The sequence below is a fragment of the Saccostrea echinata genome, unplaced genomic scaffold (genome assembly GCF_033153115.1).
Source record: "Saccostrea echinata isolate AGI-Se365-2 ecotype Australia unplaced genomic scaffold, CSIRO_AGI_Sech_v1 ptg000036l, whole genome shotgun sequence".
In the NCBI taxonomy this organism is placed as follows: domain Eukaryota; kingdom Metazoa; phylum Mollusca; class Bivalvia; order Ostreida; family Ostreidae; genus Saccostrea; species Saccostrea echinata.
The window spans coordinates 1,572,401-1,588,994 of NW_026889785.1; the positions used below are offsets into that span (position 1 = coordinate 1,572,401).

Here is a 16,594-nt window from a genome sequence, read left to right on the forward strand (position 1 = left end):
TTGGTGTGCTTCTGCAAATTTAAATGCCACTTCATTCTGAAACTGGGTAAAGACATGCCTTTTTTAGTTGGCTATACTGCAAAAGTTTTTACATGGCTGGATTATGATTGTGTTCATGTTTTTTAAGTTGACAGCCAACAATTTACTTTGAGGAAAATTTTGTTATATATAAATACATGTAGAGTAAGTGAACTCCATTTCACTTAAGCATCCTATTCCAATGTCCAAAATACATAGTAAAGGCAAAAATGTAAGCAAATTGGATACTTTCTGCTGTCTGATTATCGAGTTAGTGTCCCCATGTTTTCTTCGTATTTCTTTCTACTTTGTCGCCTAAGATTAATCACTTTAGTACGAATCTTGTGGACTTTTACTTTATCAGGATATTCCTTTAAAACATCTGGGTTTTTGGATATGAATGTGTGTATCTTCTTTGTCACTGCAAATATGAATTGAATAACAATATTTTACAAACATTTATTACAAGTTCAGCTAAATTTCATATAGGTATCTGACCCATAATAGCCTAAAACTCAATTAAATTGAACGGATAACAGACACATATGGGCTGAATACTTGGTATTTTAACATTTTTTTCATATTTTTGTATCAGATGAAAAAGTATGTCTAATTTATGACCTTGCCCTGTCCTTGAAAAGCTATTTTCCATGAATCAATTCCAAAAAATTTATGCCTGGTAAAAAAAGAAGTAACATCATTTTTCTATTCCTAACAATCAAATAAGTCCTTCCATCAAGCAATTACTGCTATTCTTGGTATTTAAAAATTTTATGTTAATAAATTTTCATGTCAATATATTCTTCATTGATTATTTACCGATTAGGTAATTGCATTTCTGAAATTTCTCTTGATAAATCCTTTTCTACTCTAAAGTGCTTTAATTTAATATAAGAGTATTTTATGTATGAAAGATATACAAGGTTAGAATACTTGCTCAAATATGGATTTTGATCAAATCCAGTATCCAAAGCAAGTCTGGAAATGGCATCCTTAGATGTTTAATCTATGCAAGTTTGGTCATTGTTTGGGTTTGTTGTTACTTTACAATGAACCTGCTCCAAAAACTTTAACCTGGGTGCTCATCCAGACAATGTAGCTGGTAGGTGTGCATCCTTATTTGTATCACCTCTGTAAGTTTGATCAATGTAAGGCTCATAGTAACTTGGAAATGAGACTCCTCCAAAAAATTTAACCTGCTTCAGAAAACATTAACCTGATCATTCTTAGTATAAATATGCAGCATCTGAAACCTGAACTGATTTAACAAGAAGTATGTTACCCAATGCTCACTAGTAAAGCCCTGCTCTGATGTGTACATACACTCTGATGTGAATATACACTAGTTCAGCTATGGACAGACACAGGGAAGAACATGAAGTTGACATCAGATTCATACAAAAATGATTCCCACAATATTGCATGCCTCACTAAAGAGTGTGCTAAGATTTCAAGCATCTGCAACCAGTATTTGCTGAGAAAACTGCAACGAAAATCTGTTACATATTGTACAGACAGAGTAGTTGTTGAGAAAAATTTGACAAAAATTCAGACACATGGATAAACAGGAAGTTGACATCAGATTCAAACAAAAATAAATCCTACCATACGGCCTAAGCAAAGAGTGTGCTAAAATTTCAAGCATCTGCGATGAGTAGTTGCTGAGAAAACTGCGACCAAAATTTGTTATGTATGGTACGGACACACGCACAGATAAATACGAAGTTGACATCGGATTCATACAAAAAAAAATTCCCACCATATGGCATGCCTAAACAAGCTAAAATTTCAAGCATCTGCAATGAGTAGTTGCTGAAAAAACTGCAACCAAAATTTGTTACGGATAGACATACAGACCGACAGACAGACAAGGGTAAAACAGTATACGCGCCTCTCCTTCGGAGCGGGGGTATAATTATCACATGATTAAGATAAAAGAAAAACAATAAGTTTGTGAGTCAATGCTCACTAGTAATACCCACAGTTGATGTGATTATATGCTTTCATGTGAAACAGACAGATGCAGAGAAAAACAGGAAGTCAACATTGGATTCTTACAAAAATGAATCCTACTACATTACATGCCGAAACAAAATGTGTGCTAAAATTTCAAGCATCAAGCATCTGTGATGAGTAATTGCTGAGAAAACTGCAATGGAACTTTGGTACAGACAAACAGATAAACAAGAAGTTAACATTGGATTTGTACAAAAATAATTCCCATCATATGGCATGCCAAAAACAAGAATGCATCTTTACAGTTTAATAAAATTTTTGAAAAGTTTTAGAAATTTACGAAGTTTTCTTACTGCAAAGTTTCTGGGGAACATTTCCAATAGTGTATTTTTACATTTCATACAGTTAAAATTTCCTAGTAACATTCCATTGAAAGAAATATTGAAAAAAATATCAGTGTAACTCCTCTGTTTGGGAGAGAATAAAATGTGTTTGTGGTACATATCTTTCAATTGAGCTTTATAAAAATAAACAATAAAGTCAAAGGTCACTGGAAAGTTCAGGTTATTAAAAAAGACAATAATTGATAAATTTTCATAACATTATGTATCAGTGCATAAGCTTACTTAAAAATACTTCAATAGTTTCGTTGATACTGAGCAAAATGCAAATTTAACAAAGATTGCAGGAAAGTTCAAGTTAAACATTTTTTGATGCAGTTGCTCTCATCAATATGTTTCAGTATATAAGTTTGATAAAAATAAGAAGGACAGAAGACATACATGACAAATACTATGTGCCCCGGACATATTTATGGTGGGGCATAAAAAGATTTTGCTAAAATTTCAAGCATCTGCAAAGAGTAGTTGCTGAGAAAACCATGACAAAAAATTTGTCAAAAAGACAGACACACACACAGACGGACAGACACACATGAGTAAAACAGTATACCACCCTCTCTTTTGGAAACAAAATCAAATAAAATACCTCCATGCAGTGATCCTTGGTTTCCTGACTTGGAAAATTCATTGATGTCCTCTTTGAAAAAATCTTTTATTGCTCTATCCTCTTGTGGAAGCCAGGTATGCTTTCTTCTTGCTTTTGAAACATTTTCTCCTGTAAAAAATAAACTTTTCATGCTAGGTAAAATAAATATTAAATAATATTTACATAGAAAGGCAGACATACAAATTCACACCAATCTCTATTATTTAGATTTTAGATTTAGATTTAGATACCCTTCAAAGACTCTATATCTTCAGAATCTTCGCTTTCTAAACTGGATTCATCAGAAGACTCATCCTCCATTTGAACAAACTCAGGATCATTAAACTTTTTGGAAATTTTCTCTCGACTAGGCCCTGGAACCTGCACAGGAACAGAAACATGACTGACTATCTGCTTGCTACTAAATACACAGATTAATTATCAATACATTGTACATAGATCTTTATTTTTTGTGGCATAGATATAAGATAAAGTTATATGCATAAAAAAGTCCAGATTTTTCTTTGTACATTCAAATTTTGTTTACTTACAAAAATTATTAATTTCTAAATTGTCTAAGTAATTGTGAACAGACTGGACTATTTTAAAATGATTCAACTTGCTTCTGTTAAATTACGACTCCATCTTTACAATGTCAAGGCTTTGACTGTGATATTGTTCCTCCATAAAAACCCTTCACAACAATTATCATCTAAAAGATGGGCTAGAAAGCTACTTTTTAATTTCTATCTGATCTTTTATTAGAAACCAATCAGAAAACAGGTTTTAAAGTGAGTAAAGTTTTGTTAAATGACTTCTACCTGAAATAGAGTGTCAATTTCCTGCTTTCTGATTAAATGCCTCTGATAAAATACTAGAATTAATTTTTTTGAATTTCACAATCACAAAATAATAAAAGGTGCTGAGAAATATGCCACTTGAAAAGGATAGATTGTTATAGTATGCATACAATTCATTCGTGTTTAATAAACTGAACAAAATGGCAACATCAGATTTTGTACATGAAAATAATGTGAACCAGGCCCGTTTTGATCATCATTTGTGGTCCTATTCAACACTCAAGTGTCATGATATGAACAAAATATAAATTACAAGAGGATATGCTTCCATATGAATATGACTAATAAGAAATACACAAACAGAACAATCATGCTTACTAAAAATGTTTTAATGGGTTTATTTTTATTAATCATAAATTTATGAAAATTAATTAATCAAATTATGAAATCATATTTCATTCCAATCTATTTTTATCAACAAGGTAATTTTTATTCCACTGATTTTCAAAGAATTTTTTTATGGTAAAACAACAGCATCCATTCCTGTCATTAGCTTATTAGAATAATCTTTAAATGAATACAGTTGGTCAAGTAAAAGTATAAAACATAGGTTATCATAGATTACAGAGCTCGCCTCAATGAGTGTTGTCTTTAAGTAAGGGAAAGTCCCACATTAAACTTATTATCCCAAGATGCAACATTTATGCAATTTTGATCTGATGGGGCTTGAAGTTGCTTGGGGAATGGACTTATCTAAAAAAAAATAAATCAGTCATTCATCCAGATAATATAATTCAAATCCAGCATCTGAAGCAAGTTTGAGAATGTTCATCCCTTGATGCATCATTCATGCAAGTTTGGATCTGGCCTCATAATTACTTAGTCATGGACCAAAAACTTTAACCTGGTCAATCATCTGGAAAATCATGATTTGAACAAATTACATTCTACATTATTTTAAGAAACTCTCACATAAGTTTCATATTCATGCTATTCATACTCATACTGAGTAGGGAAGATTTTTGAATGATCCTCCCCCCATTTTTACTTTTTTTTTAAAAAAATTATCTCCCCACATAAGGTGTGACCAAGACCCCTCATTTTATATGTTTTAACAAATATAATTCTTCTTCACTTTTGTGCCAACTTTGGTTAAAATTGGCCTATCTGTCCTGTAGAAAATGAAATTGTAAAACATTTACAACAACCATGATGACAGACAAAGAACAAATTTTGATCAAAAAGGTTCATAAGATCCTTGGCTCAGGTGAGCTTAAAAGGAGCTTAAAAGGATTAAAAAACCTTTATAATTATAAATTATCCTTTTCTCATAAAAAGACATACCTTGTTTAGTAAAGTATGGTCAATAGGTAATTTCCTCTTGGATTCTGTAAACAAATTTACACCATTAAAATGATTGTTGGACAATTAAATAGCAAATTATGTTACAAAATGATCATGGGCCTGAACAATCATCTGAGTAATTCTAAGCTCCCTTTTGAAATTCCTAAAATTCTCCACAAGAATACACTAATTGTACATTACAGTACAATTTTCCAATTACTTAAACGCACAAGTCAATGTTTGTTTATTTGATAAATCCCTTCAAAAATTTTCTCTCTCATAGAGAGAAATTAATAGATTGATTGATTGATTGTTGTTTTACGTCCCATTCGAGAATTTTTCAATCATATAGAGACGTCACCATATCCCAGTGAAGGGCTTCAAATTTTGACCTTTACTCGGCATTGAGCAGCGAGGGATCTTTATCATGACAATGCCTGCCATAACACAGGGCCTTGGTTTTTAAAGTCTCATCCGAAGGACCCACAACTTTCACTTCAGTGCTGAATAGACTTAGGTCAGTTGCGGTCGAGATTCGAACACAGAGCGAGCGGGACATTTAGAGCTATACTCTGCATTTATGACATCTGAACATTGAGAAATCTTTTTTGTGCCAGCTTTAACTGTGACTTCGGGTTTTTTCTGTCTCATATGAAGGACCAATCTCCCCCTCCACAGTGTGGTTTGGACCCCCCAAGGTAAGGATCAACTTCTTACTCCAGGACTATAGAGCAAACACTTTAACTACTGCACCATGCGAGTGATCCTCAGAAGACAAGTAGTTCAATGTTCTTAGTAACACAATTATTGATTCTGTCACTTTAAGTGTAAAATTCATATTAATGGTGCAATAGGATAATAAAAAAAGTGGAATAATTATATGCCAAAAGCGGAGGGGTAGGCAGTCTAAAATTTGGTTGAAATTGGTTCAGTGGTTCTTGACAAAAAGTCGAAAATGTGAAAAGTTTACTGACCACAACACTAGGTGACAGATAGAGACCAGACACTCTTTGATCAGAAAAGTTAACTTAAGTCTCTGATGAGACTGTAGCTCTACTAGTTTGTATTATTAACAAAGGAAGATAGAAGTATCATTAGCACTTAACACAATCATCCAGCAATAAATAAAATAATGGTCCTTGGTTTAGTCTCTTTGTGGCAAGATTTATTGCAAACAAATCTAAACTGTTGGAGTAGCCTTTCGAAAGAAGTGAGCGACAAAAAAGCAGTGGCGTAAATCGAAGGTTTTTACAACGCTTGGATCAGTAGCTCTCTGCTTTGTCTGTCCAAATTTTCTCAAGCAGAGAGTTAAAGTTCTGCAGCTACCGGGGGGCATGATATGAACAATCTTGAATCTACACTACATGAGGATGCGTTCATATCAATACGACTAATCATGACTTTGCTGTTCTTTAGATTCGCAAAGTTTTTTCCTAAATTTTCCTATGTAAAAATTTGATCCAACACTGTGGCTCCACCCTACCCCTGGGGGTCATCATTTGAACAAACTTGAATCTCCTCTATGTAACAAAGGTTTCCTTTAATTTTCAACTTTTTTGGCCCAGTGGTTCTTGAGAAGAAAATTTTTAAAACAAACCAAATTTTCACAATTTTTGAATGATATCCTCTTGAATGAGGGTGTGGCCCTTTATTTGAACAAACTGGAATTCCCTTCACCCAAGGATTCTATGCGACAAGTTTGGTTGAAATTGGCCCAGTGGTTCTGGAGAAGAAAGTGATAATGTGAAAAGTGTAAGAGGGACAGACAGACAGACAGACAAAATGTGATTAGAAAAGCTTACAAGCTTTCAGCTCAGGTGAGCTAAAACACTATTGTCAATGTACAATGGGCAACCTTTTTTATATCTCAATTAAACTTTAATAAATAAGGAATTTAACATTAGCAGGATATAAATGTATGTGTATTACCTTTTGTCTGTCCTGTGGAAGTTCCTTTATTTGACTGCCTTGGCATCTCAGTTTCTGTCAATGAATAATTAATCAATTTGAAAATATTCATTTACGTGTGGTAAGAAATGATGGATTATCCAACAGTTTAATTACAATTACATTGTTTTGTATTTGATGTTCTTGCAGATTATTGAAAATCATTCACTCTCCTCCATGGCACCTGATCCAAACTCTGATGTTTAAGAGGTCCATGTTTGCTCTGAATCCAGTTTGTATTGTTTAAATGGACTTGTTCGTTATCTCTAATATTTCTATCATTAAGCTTTGATCTTGTGATTTTCATAAACATTGTCTACGTGATGTTGTATGATGAGTTAGACAAGTGTGCAGAACACCTGGGGCCCGTTTCTCAAAAGGGCCTACAATCAGGTATAAACTCAGTCCGGACTAAATCAGTGACTAAACCTGAAAATGGTGCTAAGTTGCATTTCACAAAAAGGTGGAGACTACGTCGAGACTAAACTTTGGCTTAAATCTATGCCTGCTTATGAGAAGGCGCAAGTTTTAGTATGTTCACAACTTGAAAAACTGGCAAGTGTTTTGATCATAAAATAATCAATAGAGCCCCGCCCTAACACCAGAACCCCTGACCCAGGGCCACGAAATTCATAATTTTGTAAAAGGCATCCTTGTGCATCATAACCATGCACTTAGTTTGTTTAAATAATACCCTGGAGCTGAGAAGAAGATCTTCAAAGAATTAATGCATTTTCACTATATAATCAATAGAGCCCCACCCTAACACCAGAAGCCCTGACCCAGGGGCCATGAAATTGACAATTTTATACAAGGCATCCTTGTGTATCATAACCATGCACTTAGTTTGTTTAAATAACACCCAGGAGCAGAAAAGAAGATTTTCAAAGAATTAATGCATTTTCACTATATAATCAATAAATCCCTGCCCTATCACCAGAACCCCTGAATCAGGGGCAATGAAATTCACAATTTAAAAAAAAGGCATCATTGCTTTTCATAATCATGCACTTTAATATTTTGTTTAAATAATACCCTGGAGAAGAGAAAAAGATATTCAAGAATTAATGTATTTTCACTATATAATCATTAGAGCCCCGCCCTTACACCAGAACCCCTGACCCTGAAGCCATGAATTTCACAATTTTGGTAAAGGGCCCAATGCTTATTACAATCATGCCAACAGTTTGACTGCTTGGAGTCCAGGAGTAAAGGAGAAGATTTTTTTTAAGATTGCATCAATTTTCGTGGTTTTAGCCCCACCCCTCAGGCCCCAGGGGGGGCAGGGACCATGAAATTCATAATTTTTGTTTCCCTTCTCCCATAGATGCTATATGCCAAAATTGGTTGAAATTGGTTTAGCGATTTTGGAGAAGAAGTTGAAAATGTTCAAAAGTTAAAGCACAACGGACGACGACGGACGGAAACGGATAGCAATAGGTCACCTGAGTGACTGAGGTGACCTAAAAAACTGTGACAATAAAAAATTTAATCTGTCTGTTGGTTCATGAGCACTATAATAATCGCAAAAAATACCTTTAAGCATCTTTATGGTACACTCTGCTACAAGCCATGCATCTTCAGTAAAGTACTGCTGTGCACATTCTTGAACATCTTTACTCAAAATCAAGGCTTTACTCTCTTTCAACATTTCTGGATCAACAGTTACTTCTTCCTCCTGAATTTGTCTCGATAAATCAAAGAGTTCTGCAATTGGGACATCTTGGGCCATTTCACATAGGAAGACTGTAAATTTGAAGAAAGTGACAATATCAATGGGTTGAATTATCAAAAAATTAAATAGCATACTGCTGTTTTTTGGAGTAAGTTATCTATACCACAACATATTTAAGCTGCATGAAATGTTGGACTCTTACAAACAAAGCAATAAAAACAAGGAAAGCTATCAATATCAAAGCAAACCTGATTTTCTTTAGTGTGAATAATACTGGGATTTGTATATGAATTTTTAAAACTTTCTAATCTGAAAACTGTAGGAGGTGAAATTCCAACAAAATCAATGTACCTTATAAGTATACTTTGCATAAATTGTCTAGATTTATTTCATGGGTTGTACATGTATCATTTTCTTCTAAAATTATCACTAAAAACTACACGTATTCTGAGAGTATTGCATAAGCAATACTAGTCTCCTACTAGCTAGTCTAATCTGGTTTCCTTCAAAATCTTAAAAAGCAATAATTTCATCATAAATAATCAAAGCAGATCAAAATGCAAACCTGATCTGTAACTCATCAAGGTACACTTACAAACCAAAAATCAGCTCAATATCTGTATGCATGTAGAAAAAAATGTAAAGAAAACTAAGTGTGACAGATTGTTAGACAGAGGGAGAGACAGGAAGATGAACAGATGCAGAGGAACCTATAGTCCCCTTCAGTTTTGCAGGTGGGGACTAATAAGACCAAATTTAAGACAAATAGTAATTAACTTATCAATGAATAGTAATTCTGATTCATATAACAATACATACCTTCAACTGCTTCAGACTGAGTAAGACCATTAGCTCCCTCTGACTCCTTCAAATTTAAGGAACCTAATGGATATAAAGAGTTTGCTCCAGTTATCTGTATGAAATGTCCCAAATCCTAGGAACATCACTATTCAACAACAATTAAAGCAGAAATATATATATATTTTAATTTCTTAATTATTTTTGCTATTTTCTGTGTGAAACCTTTGTACCTATAATCCATTAAAGTACTTTATGTTTTGAACAAAACTGAATCTAAACTATCTGAGGATGGTTCCTTATCATATATGCCTTGCCGTTCTTGAGAACATAATTTTAAAGATGTGTGCCACCCTTTCCTGTAGAGGTGTAACAATACAGCAATACATCAATCGCATTAATAGCAAGGGCTCACGATACATGTATCGTATCGCAATGTATGTATCGTGATACAGTACAAGGTAATTTTCCTTGTTTTGTTTGAAACTTCTACATACAACTTAACAAATTTTAATGTTTTAGAATGACTGAAAGAAAAAAATGCAATGTCAAGACTCTAAATCCACCTTTTATTAACTTTGGTTAAGGGTATCAAGATATTCTTTTTATGTTTTCTAAAACTGTGGAGACGAGGAAAGAATAATATGTAAAGATAACAATTAATTCAATTGTTGACAGCTGTATCATGATACATGTTGTATCGCATGACTGTATAATGGTATGTATCATATTGTTAGGTAGCCTGCAATACTCAGGCCTATTTTCCTTGGTCATATTTCAATAAAATTGAATATGACACTAGTACCTTAGAGTGCTTCCATATCAATATGACTTGTCATAACATTGCTATTCTTGAGAATAAGATTTTTAAAGATTGATTTCCCTTAATCCTATGTAAAACTCTGATTTAGCTCTTGGGCCAGGGTGTCAGAATTTGAACAAATATAAAATTACATTACCAAATCAATAACTAACCATGGCTTTGTTGTTCTTGAGAAGAAGATTTTTAAAGAATTTTCTTAATATATTTGTTCATACGTAAAGTTCAAACAAGAAGTCTGTGAGCCAATGCTCACTAGTAATACTCTCGTTCTGATGTGAATATATGCTCTTATGAATCCCACCATATGGCATGCCTAAACAAAGAGTGTGATAAAATTTCAAGCACCGTCATTGAGTAGTTACTGAGAAAAGTGTGACGAAAAATTGGTAAAATCAATCCAAAAAATTGGACAGACACACGGCAAAACAGGAAGTTGACGTCAGATTTGTACAAAAATGAATCCCACCATATGGCATGCCTAGACAAAGAATGTGCTAAAATTTCAAGCATCAGCAATGAGTTGTTGCAGAAAAAAAACTGCGACGAAAAATTTGTACGGACAGACGCATGGAAAAACAGGAAGTTGAAACAGATTTGTACAAAAATGAATCCCACCATACGGCATGCCTAAACAAAGAGTGTGTTAAAATTTCAAGCAACTGCAATGAGTAGTAGCCAAGAAAACAGTGACAAAAATTTGTTACGGACAGACACACGAACACACAGACACACAAGGGCAAAGTGGTATACCCCCTCTCCTTTGGAGCGGGGTATAATTAAAGTTCAACCTAGCCAGCTAAATTTTGTACAAGCTGACTTACATCGGAATTTCTAATGTGTGTTTTAACAAAAAAAGTCAATAGAAGAAACAATAATATTACTGATAAAAAATATTGATGTGTTTACTTTTTTTAGTTTCCTTGCATGCAACTGTTTATTTAATGCAATTCACAAAAGGCCCTATCTGTGCGACCTTTTTCTGCGTTCTACACTACTGGATCAGTCCATTTGTTTTCAAGGAAAGGGGTGACACAATCAGTTTACATCAGTCTTGGGATGTTCTATTCAATGACTGTGATAACTTCCAAAAAATTAAATAAAGTTTGTTTTTTACCCGGATTCTCAAACTTAAGAATCTTTATTTATTAAAAACAAAGGTAGTAACGTATCGTTTATGGGCAAGTTACACTAAAAAAAAAAACAATAAATGCATTCAATGAATGCATTTTTTTTCATCTTTTGTAAACTTTTGTTAGCTTTTCTGGTTTTGTATATTTTCAGTTGCCCTGCATCTACATGTAATACACAATATTGTGAAAAGTCATCATGGCCACGTCCATATATGTCGTTTCTTATTATACAGGCCTGACTAGTACATGTATGCAGCCCCCCCCCCCCCCACTTTTCTCAAGAAAAAAATATTTGATATGGTTGGTTTTACCATATGTAAATTTTCATTTTGAAGCTGTTTGCCCCCCCCCCCCCCCCCCGGATTGAAATGAACTTTTTTAACCACTAGCAAATTTTAGCTGGTGGAATTTTTCTTTACTAGCAATATTGAACTTTCAGTAGCATTTTTTCCTCTCAAAGTAATTAACATAGAAATTATTTAAATAATTTCATAAAAAACTAATATTCACCTTGAGAGCATGTAGGTCGTTTTATACAAGACGTTTTGCACAAGACGAAATTAGGGGTGTGCAATTAAAAAATTCAAGCACTAGCCCACGGACTACAGGCAGCAATAAAATCACTAGTCCCAAGTAAAAAGTTACTAGCTCAAATATAGGGCAAAAAAGTAACAACTAACACTGAAAGAAAAATAGTTTATCGTTGAAAAAGTCAGGGTCTTGAGGCATTCTTCTTAACATTAAAGTTTAATTTTCACTAGAAAAAATTGAATCGTTAATAAATCAATTATTACGATTGAAAATTAAAAAAATAAATAAATTTAAATAAATTAATGCCTTCCTTTTTTCTGGTCATTGCACTTGCTCATTTAACAGGTCTAGGCGGCCTCTGTTTTTGGAGGATAGATTTTATCCTCTGAAAACAGAGGATAGCAGTCTTGCCACCTACCGGAATTTTCAAAACTAAGGGCAGTTAACTCTTAACCAAACAAATAACAGCAACTCTAGCATTTATGAACCGGACGCTGATTTCGAAATAAAAACAAATAAAAGGTACAATTTCATATGGTGATGGATAATTCCAGATATTAAATCAATGTAACTATATTTTTGTAATTGCTGTCAATCAGTTATTCGATATACAGCTTGGAAATCAAATATTGCACTTACCTGCCTGTGACTGAGGTTAATTATAACCACACTGATTTTCCAGTACCGTAATTATGTGATAAGCAGTTTAGAAATTTTGATAAACAATTTTTTTTGAAACATTAAGTTCAATAATTTATTATTTCTTTCATTTAATAATTCTTAAGCACATCACTTTGTAATATTTTACTTGTTTATGTATACATATGGCTGTATGAATGTATGTTAATTTCTTAGTAAACATGTCAAATTATTAATTTTATTTACTTAAGCTATTCAAATTATATATTTATTTTCATAATTATTCATTCAATCCATTTATACTTTTATTTGCTTAAATTATAAGGCAGAGTATATTTTGCGTTTTAAATACGCTTAAAATGCGTTTCCTTTTGTGTTTCATTTTTTTTTAATTTAAAGAAAATATAAAAGAAAGATTAAAGTCCTTTTTTATTTGTCTAAATAGAGAAAAATCACAAAAAATAAAACAAAATAACAAGAAATATTCAGTAATAGTGGAGTGCAAAAAGTGCTAACTTTGAAAATAAATTGCAAAATATCTAGACATAGAATCTCAAATCGCCACATACAATTGATAGTTTAATGTTTGAACTTTTATTTGCATGTACTCTGGTGCTTGCACTTTTTGGTTAAAGGTAGGCACGAGGTGTTTGAAAATTACCTGTGTTGTCCTCTGAAATCGGAGGATAAACTATCCCACAATGCAACGCGGTTTCCATATATGGTAAAAATTTAGGCTGCCATATTAAATTTAGCTATCCTCCAAAAATGGAGGCCGCCCAGACCTGTTTAAATTGAAGCGAAAATCTTTTTTTTTCATCTTGAATCTTTCCTTGAATCATTAAAAACACTGGAAATATATTTATTGTAAAACACATAACACTTTCCCTCAACTTGATTGAGTGATCGTAAATAAGTTAATGGGATATGTACATGTATTTACCATAAACAAAGAAATGGAGGAAATTCGGATTAGGAAAAAACGATCGTTTTTGGAAGTAGATAAGCAAGGCAGTACTGCAAAATGGATAAGATTATGGAGATTTACGAACTATAGGAGCATGTTGCCTGGAAATTTTTCATTGTTTGGGAATTTAATAGCAAAGAAATAATGAATGAAAATACCTGTAGTGCTTTTCACCATTCAGGTTTATTACATGGGTAATTTTAATTTTTACTAGCCTGAGGGGATAGTCCTACGCCCTAAAAATGGTAGCCCTGGGCATGGGGCGAATGCTAATTGTATATCCCTGGGATAAACAAACAAAAAAAAATCCGTAAAAGACGTTTTTTAATACTTGCAAAAGTTGGCGACCACAGGTCGCTTTTAACCTGCAATTTCTGTTTATAACTCGCATTTAGCGACTATTTCCCGTTAATTTCGATCCCTCCCCCCCCCCCCCCACACACACTTTAAGTTGCTGTAAGGTTGACACAGACAAATTTCAGCAATTAAAAACAAGAGGTCAATGGGCCACAACGCTCACCTGAGTAACTTTGGTCCTGCTGTTCTTTGCCTGACCCCCCCCCCCTTTGTAATATCTATTGTGACCCCGCCCTACCCCCAGGGGTCATGGTTTGAATAATTTAGAATCTACACTACCCCAGGATGTTTCCACTTAAGTTTCAGCTTTTCTGGCCCAGTGGTTCTTGAAAAGAAGATTTTTAAAGATTTTTCCTGTATACTTTAATGTAAAACTTAGATTCCATAATCCCCTACATGAATTGTACAATTTAGATTCCATTCTACCCATGATGTTTCTAAAAAAAATTTCACCTTTGCTGGCACAGTGGTTCTTGAGAAGATTTTTAATGATTTTTCCTATATATTTCAAAGTAACTTGGATTTCCTATTGTGGCCCAGGCCTACCCCCAGGGGTCATGATTTGAACTATTTAGAATTTACACTACCGCAGGATGCTTCCTCATCAGCTTTTCTGGTCCAGTGGTTCTAGATAAGATTTTTCCTATAAATTTCAATGTAAAACTTGGATTTCCTATTGTGGCCCCTCCCTATCCCGGGGGTCATGATTTGAACAATTCAGAATTTACCCTTCTTCAGGATGCTTCCACATAAGTATTAGCTTTGCTGGCCCAGTGGTTCTTGAGAAGAAGATTTTTAAAGATTTTTCCTATGTATCCTATATATTTCAATGTAAAACTTGGATTCCCTATTGTGGTCTCGCCCTACCCCAGGGGGTCATGATTTGAACAATTTAGAATCTACAATACCCCATGATGCTAATGCTTCCAATAAGTTTCAGCTTTTCTGGCCCAGTGATTCTTGAGAAGATTTTTTTAAATACACCCCCCCCCCCCTATTTTTGTCTTTTCTTGATTTTCTCCCCTTGAAAGGGGGCTTCACCCAAAGATGCTTTGTACCAATTTTGGTTAAAATTGGCCTAGACGCTTTGTACCAATTTTGGTTAAAATTGGCCTAGTAGTTCTCGAGAAGTAGTTGAAAATGTGAAAAGTTTACTTTACAGATGGATGGACGGGCGATGGACAACAGGTGATCAGAAAAGCTCACTTGAACTTTCAGCTCAGGTGAGCTAAAAATGGTGCCGAGAAGTTAGAGTAAGGCACCCCACCCCCACCCTCTGAAACATGATTTTCGAGTTTGGACAGTTTATTGTTTGGGTGGGTTTACCCCCTCTCCCTATGAACCTTCCCCTCCCCCTTTGAAAAACGTTATGGGCCTGTTATATATTGTCATTTGTCTTCAAAATTATTATATTAATATCATCCATAAAATAGTAATGTATAAAAGTACATGCTACAATTCAGTCCATACAGATATTCATTTTAAATTATTTCGATTGGTACTATGAGTTGCTATTATATTTTCAGCTGTTGTTTAGCGCTTTTGATCTCCAAGGCAATTGAATTTAATTCCTATACCTGTGCACAGCCACAACTTTCTAGCTTCAATTAATCACATTAATTTGTTTTCCTTTCTTACTTCATTTTAATTAAATACTATTTAAAGAATCTTCATTATCATGTCAATATGAACTTCTTTCAAATGTTACCCATATGTAGGTACATTCCACATGCATTACTATTGTTTGAGATACAATAAATATCTTTACCTAAATGTTCACTAATGAATTTCCATTCTTCTGATGAGTAGCAAAGTAAATAAGATAAAAAAAATATCAGGATGTTTTGTATAAATCTTCAATATGTAAGGTTATGAAAAATTACACCTTCCTCCAACAAAAATGGACAGATCATACTATGATCATACTTACATGTTCTTTAAATATTAATTGCTTAGTCAGGTAAGCTCTTTGAAAAGCTATTTACTTGACAATGTAAAGAATTTTAGGGCTGCTGGACAGCCTATAAAAATTAAAGTCATGCGGCCCATCACTGAACGATAAAAATGAAACAGTAGGTAAACCTTTGTCTTTCAAACACTTCTATTTTTATCTGCAGTCTCATTTGCTAAATGGTGCAGTAGAGGTTGGTAACACTTCATTATACTCATATTTTTCATAAATCTTTCGTCTTAAGATACATGTATTAAAAGAAACACATGAATCAGAATCATTATGTGTCTTTAAATGACTACTATACATACCTGATTCTGAAGCAGGACCAGGTTGATTTTCATCATCTGCTGATAATTGTTCTCCTATGGATTAAAAACATTTCATCATGAGCAATGGTTTGATAATTTTGGTATAGTGTTCTACGTACATTATTAAAATTATTATGTGGATCCATATAAACTTAAAACTGTTTGAATCCTCCCTCCAGGCCTATTATGCCAAATTCCAGACATTGGTAATATATTAATTTAAACAAACCTACTCATACTCTACACAGAAATGTTTGACCATGAATTTATTAAATTTTTCTTGATTTATTTATTACTTGTATAAATTATCAATTATGTTAATTGCTGAATTCTATACATTAGTGTGTAAAAAATTAACAC

General features: G+C 33.6%; 1 protein-coding gene across 1 annotated transcript; it reads right to left on the reverse strand.

The window, feature by feature from the left end:
- Positions 1-281: 281 nt before the first annotated feature.
- Positions 282-7,080, reverse strand: LOC133199834 (uncharacterized). Its single transcript, XM_061335661.1, has 5 exons — positions 7,035-7,080; positions 5,106-5,149; positions 3,213-3,342; positions 2,962-3,090; positions 282-439 (listed from the first exon to the last, which is right to left on the reverse strand). The coding sequence occupies exons 1-5, from the start codon at positions 7,078-7,080 to the stop codon at positions 282-284; spliced, it is 507 nt and encodes a 168-aa protein (XP_061191645.1).
- Between the last annotated feature and the right edge of the window lie 9,514 nt (positions 7,081-16,594).

Bases quoted from the DNA above. Each gene is read 5' to 3' on its own strand.
- LOC133199834 (XM_061335661.1), bottom strand. From the start codon at position 7,080: ATGCCAAGGCAGTCAAATAAAGGAACTTCCACAGGACAGACAAAAG. The intron at 5,150-7,034 runs GTAATACACATA...ATTTGTTTACAG, and splicing joins TTCCACAGGACAGACAAAAG to AATCCAAGAGGAAATTACCT. The intron at 440-2,961 runs GTATTTTATTTG...TCATATTTGCAG, and splicing joins CCAAGGATCACTGCATGGAG to TGACAAAGAAGATACACACA.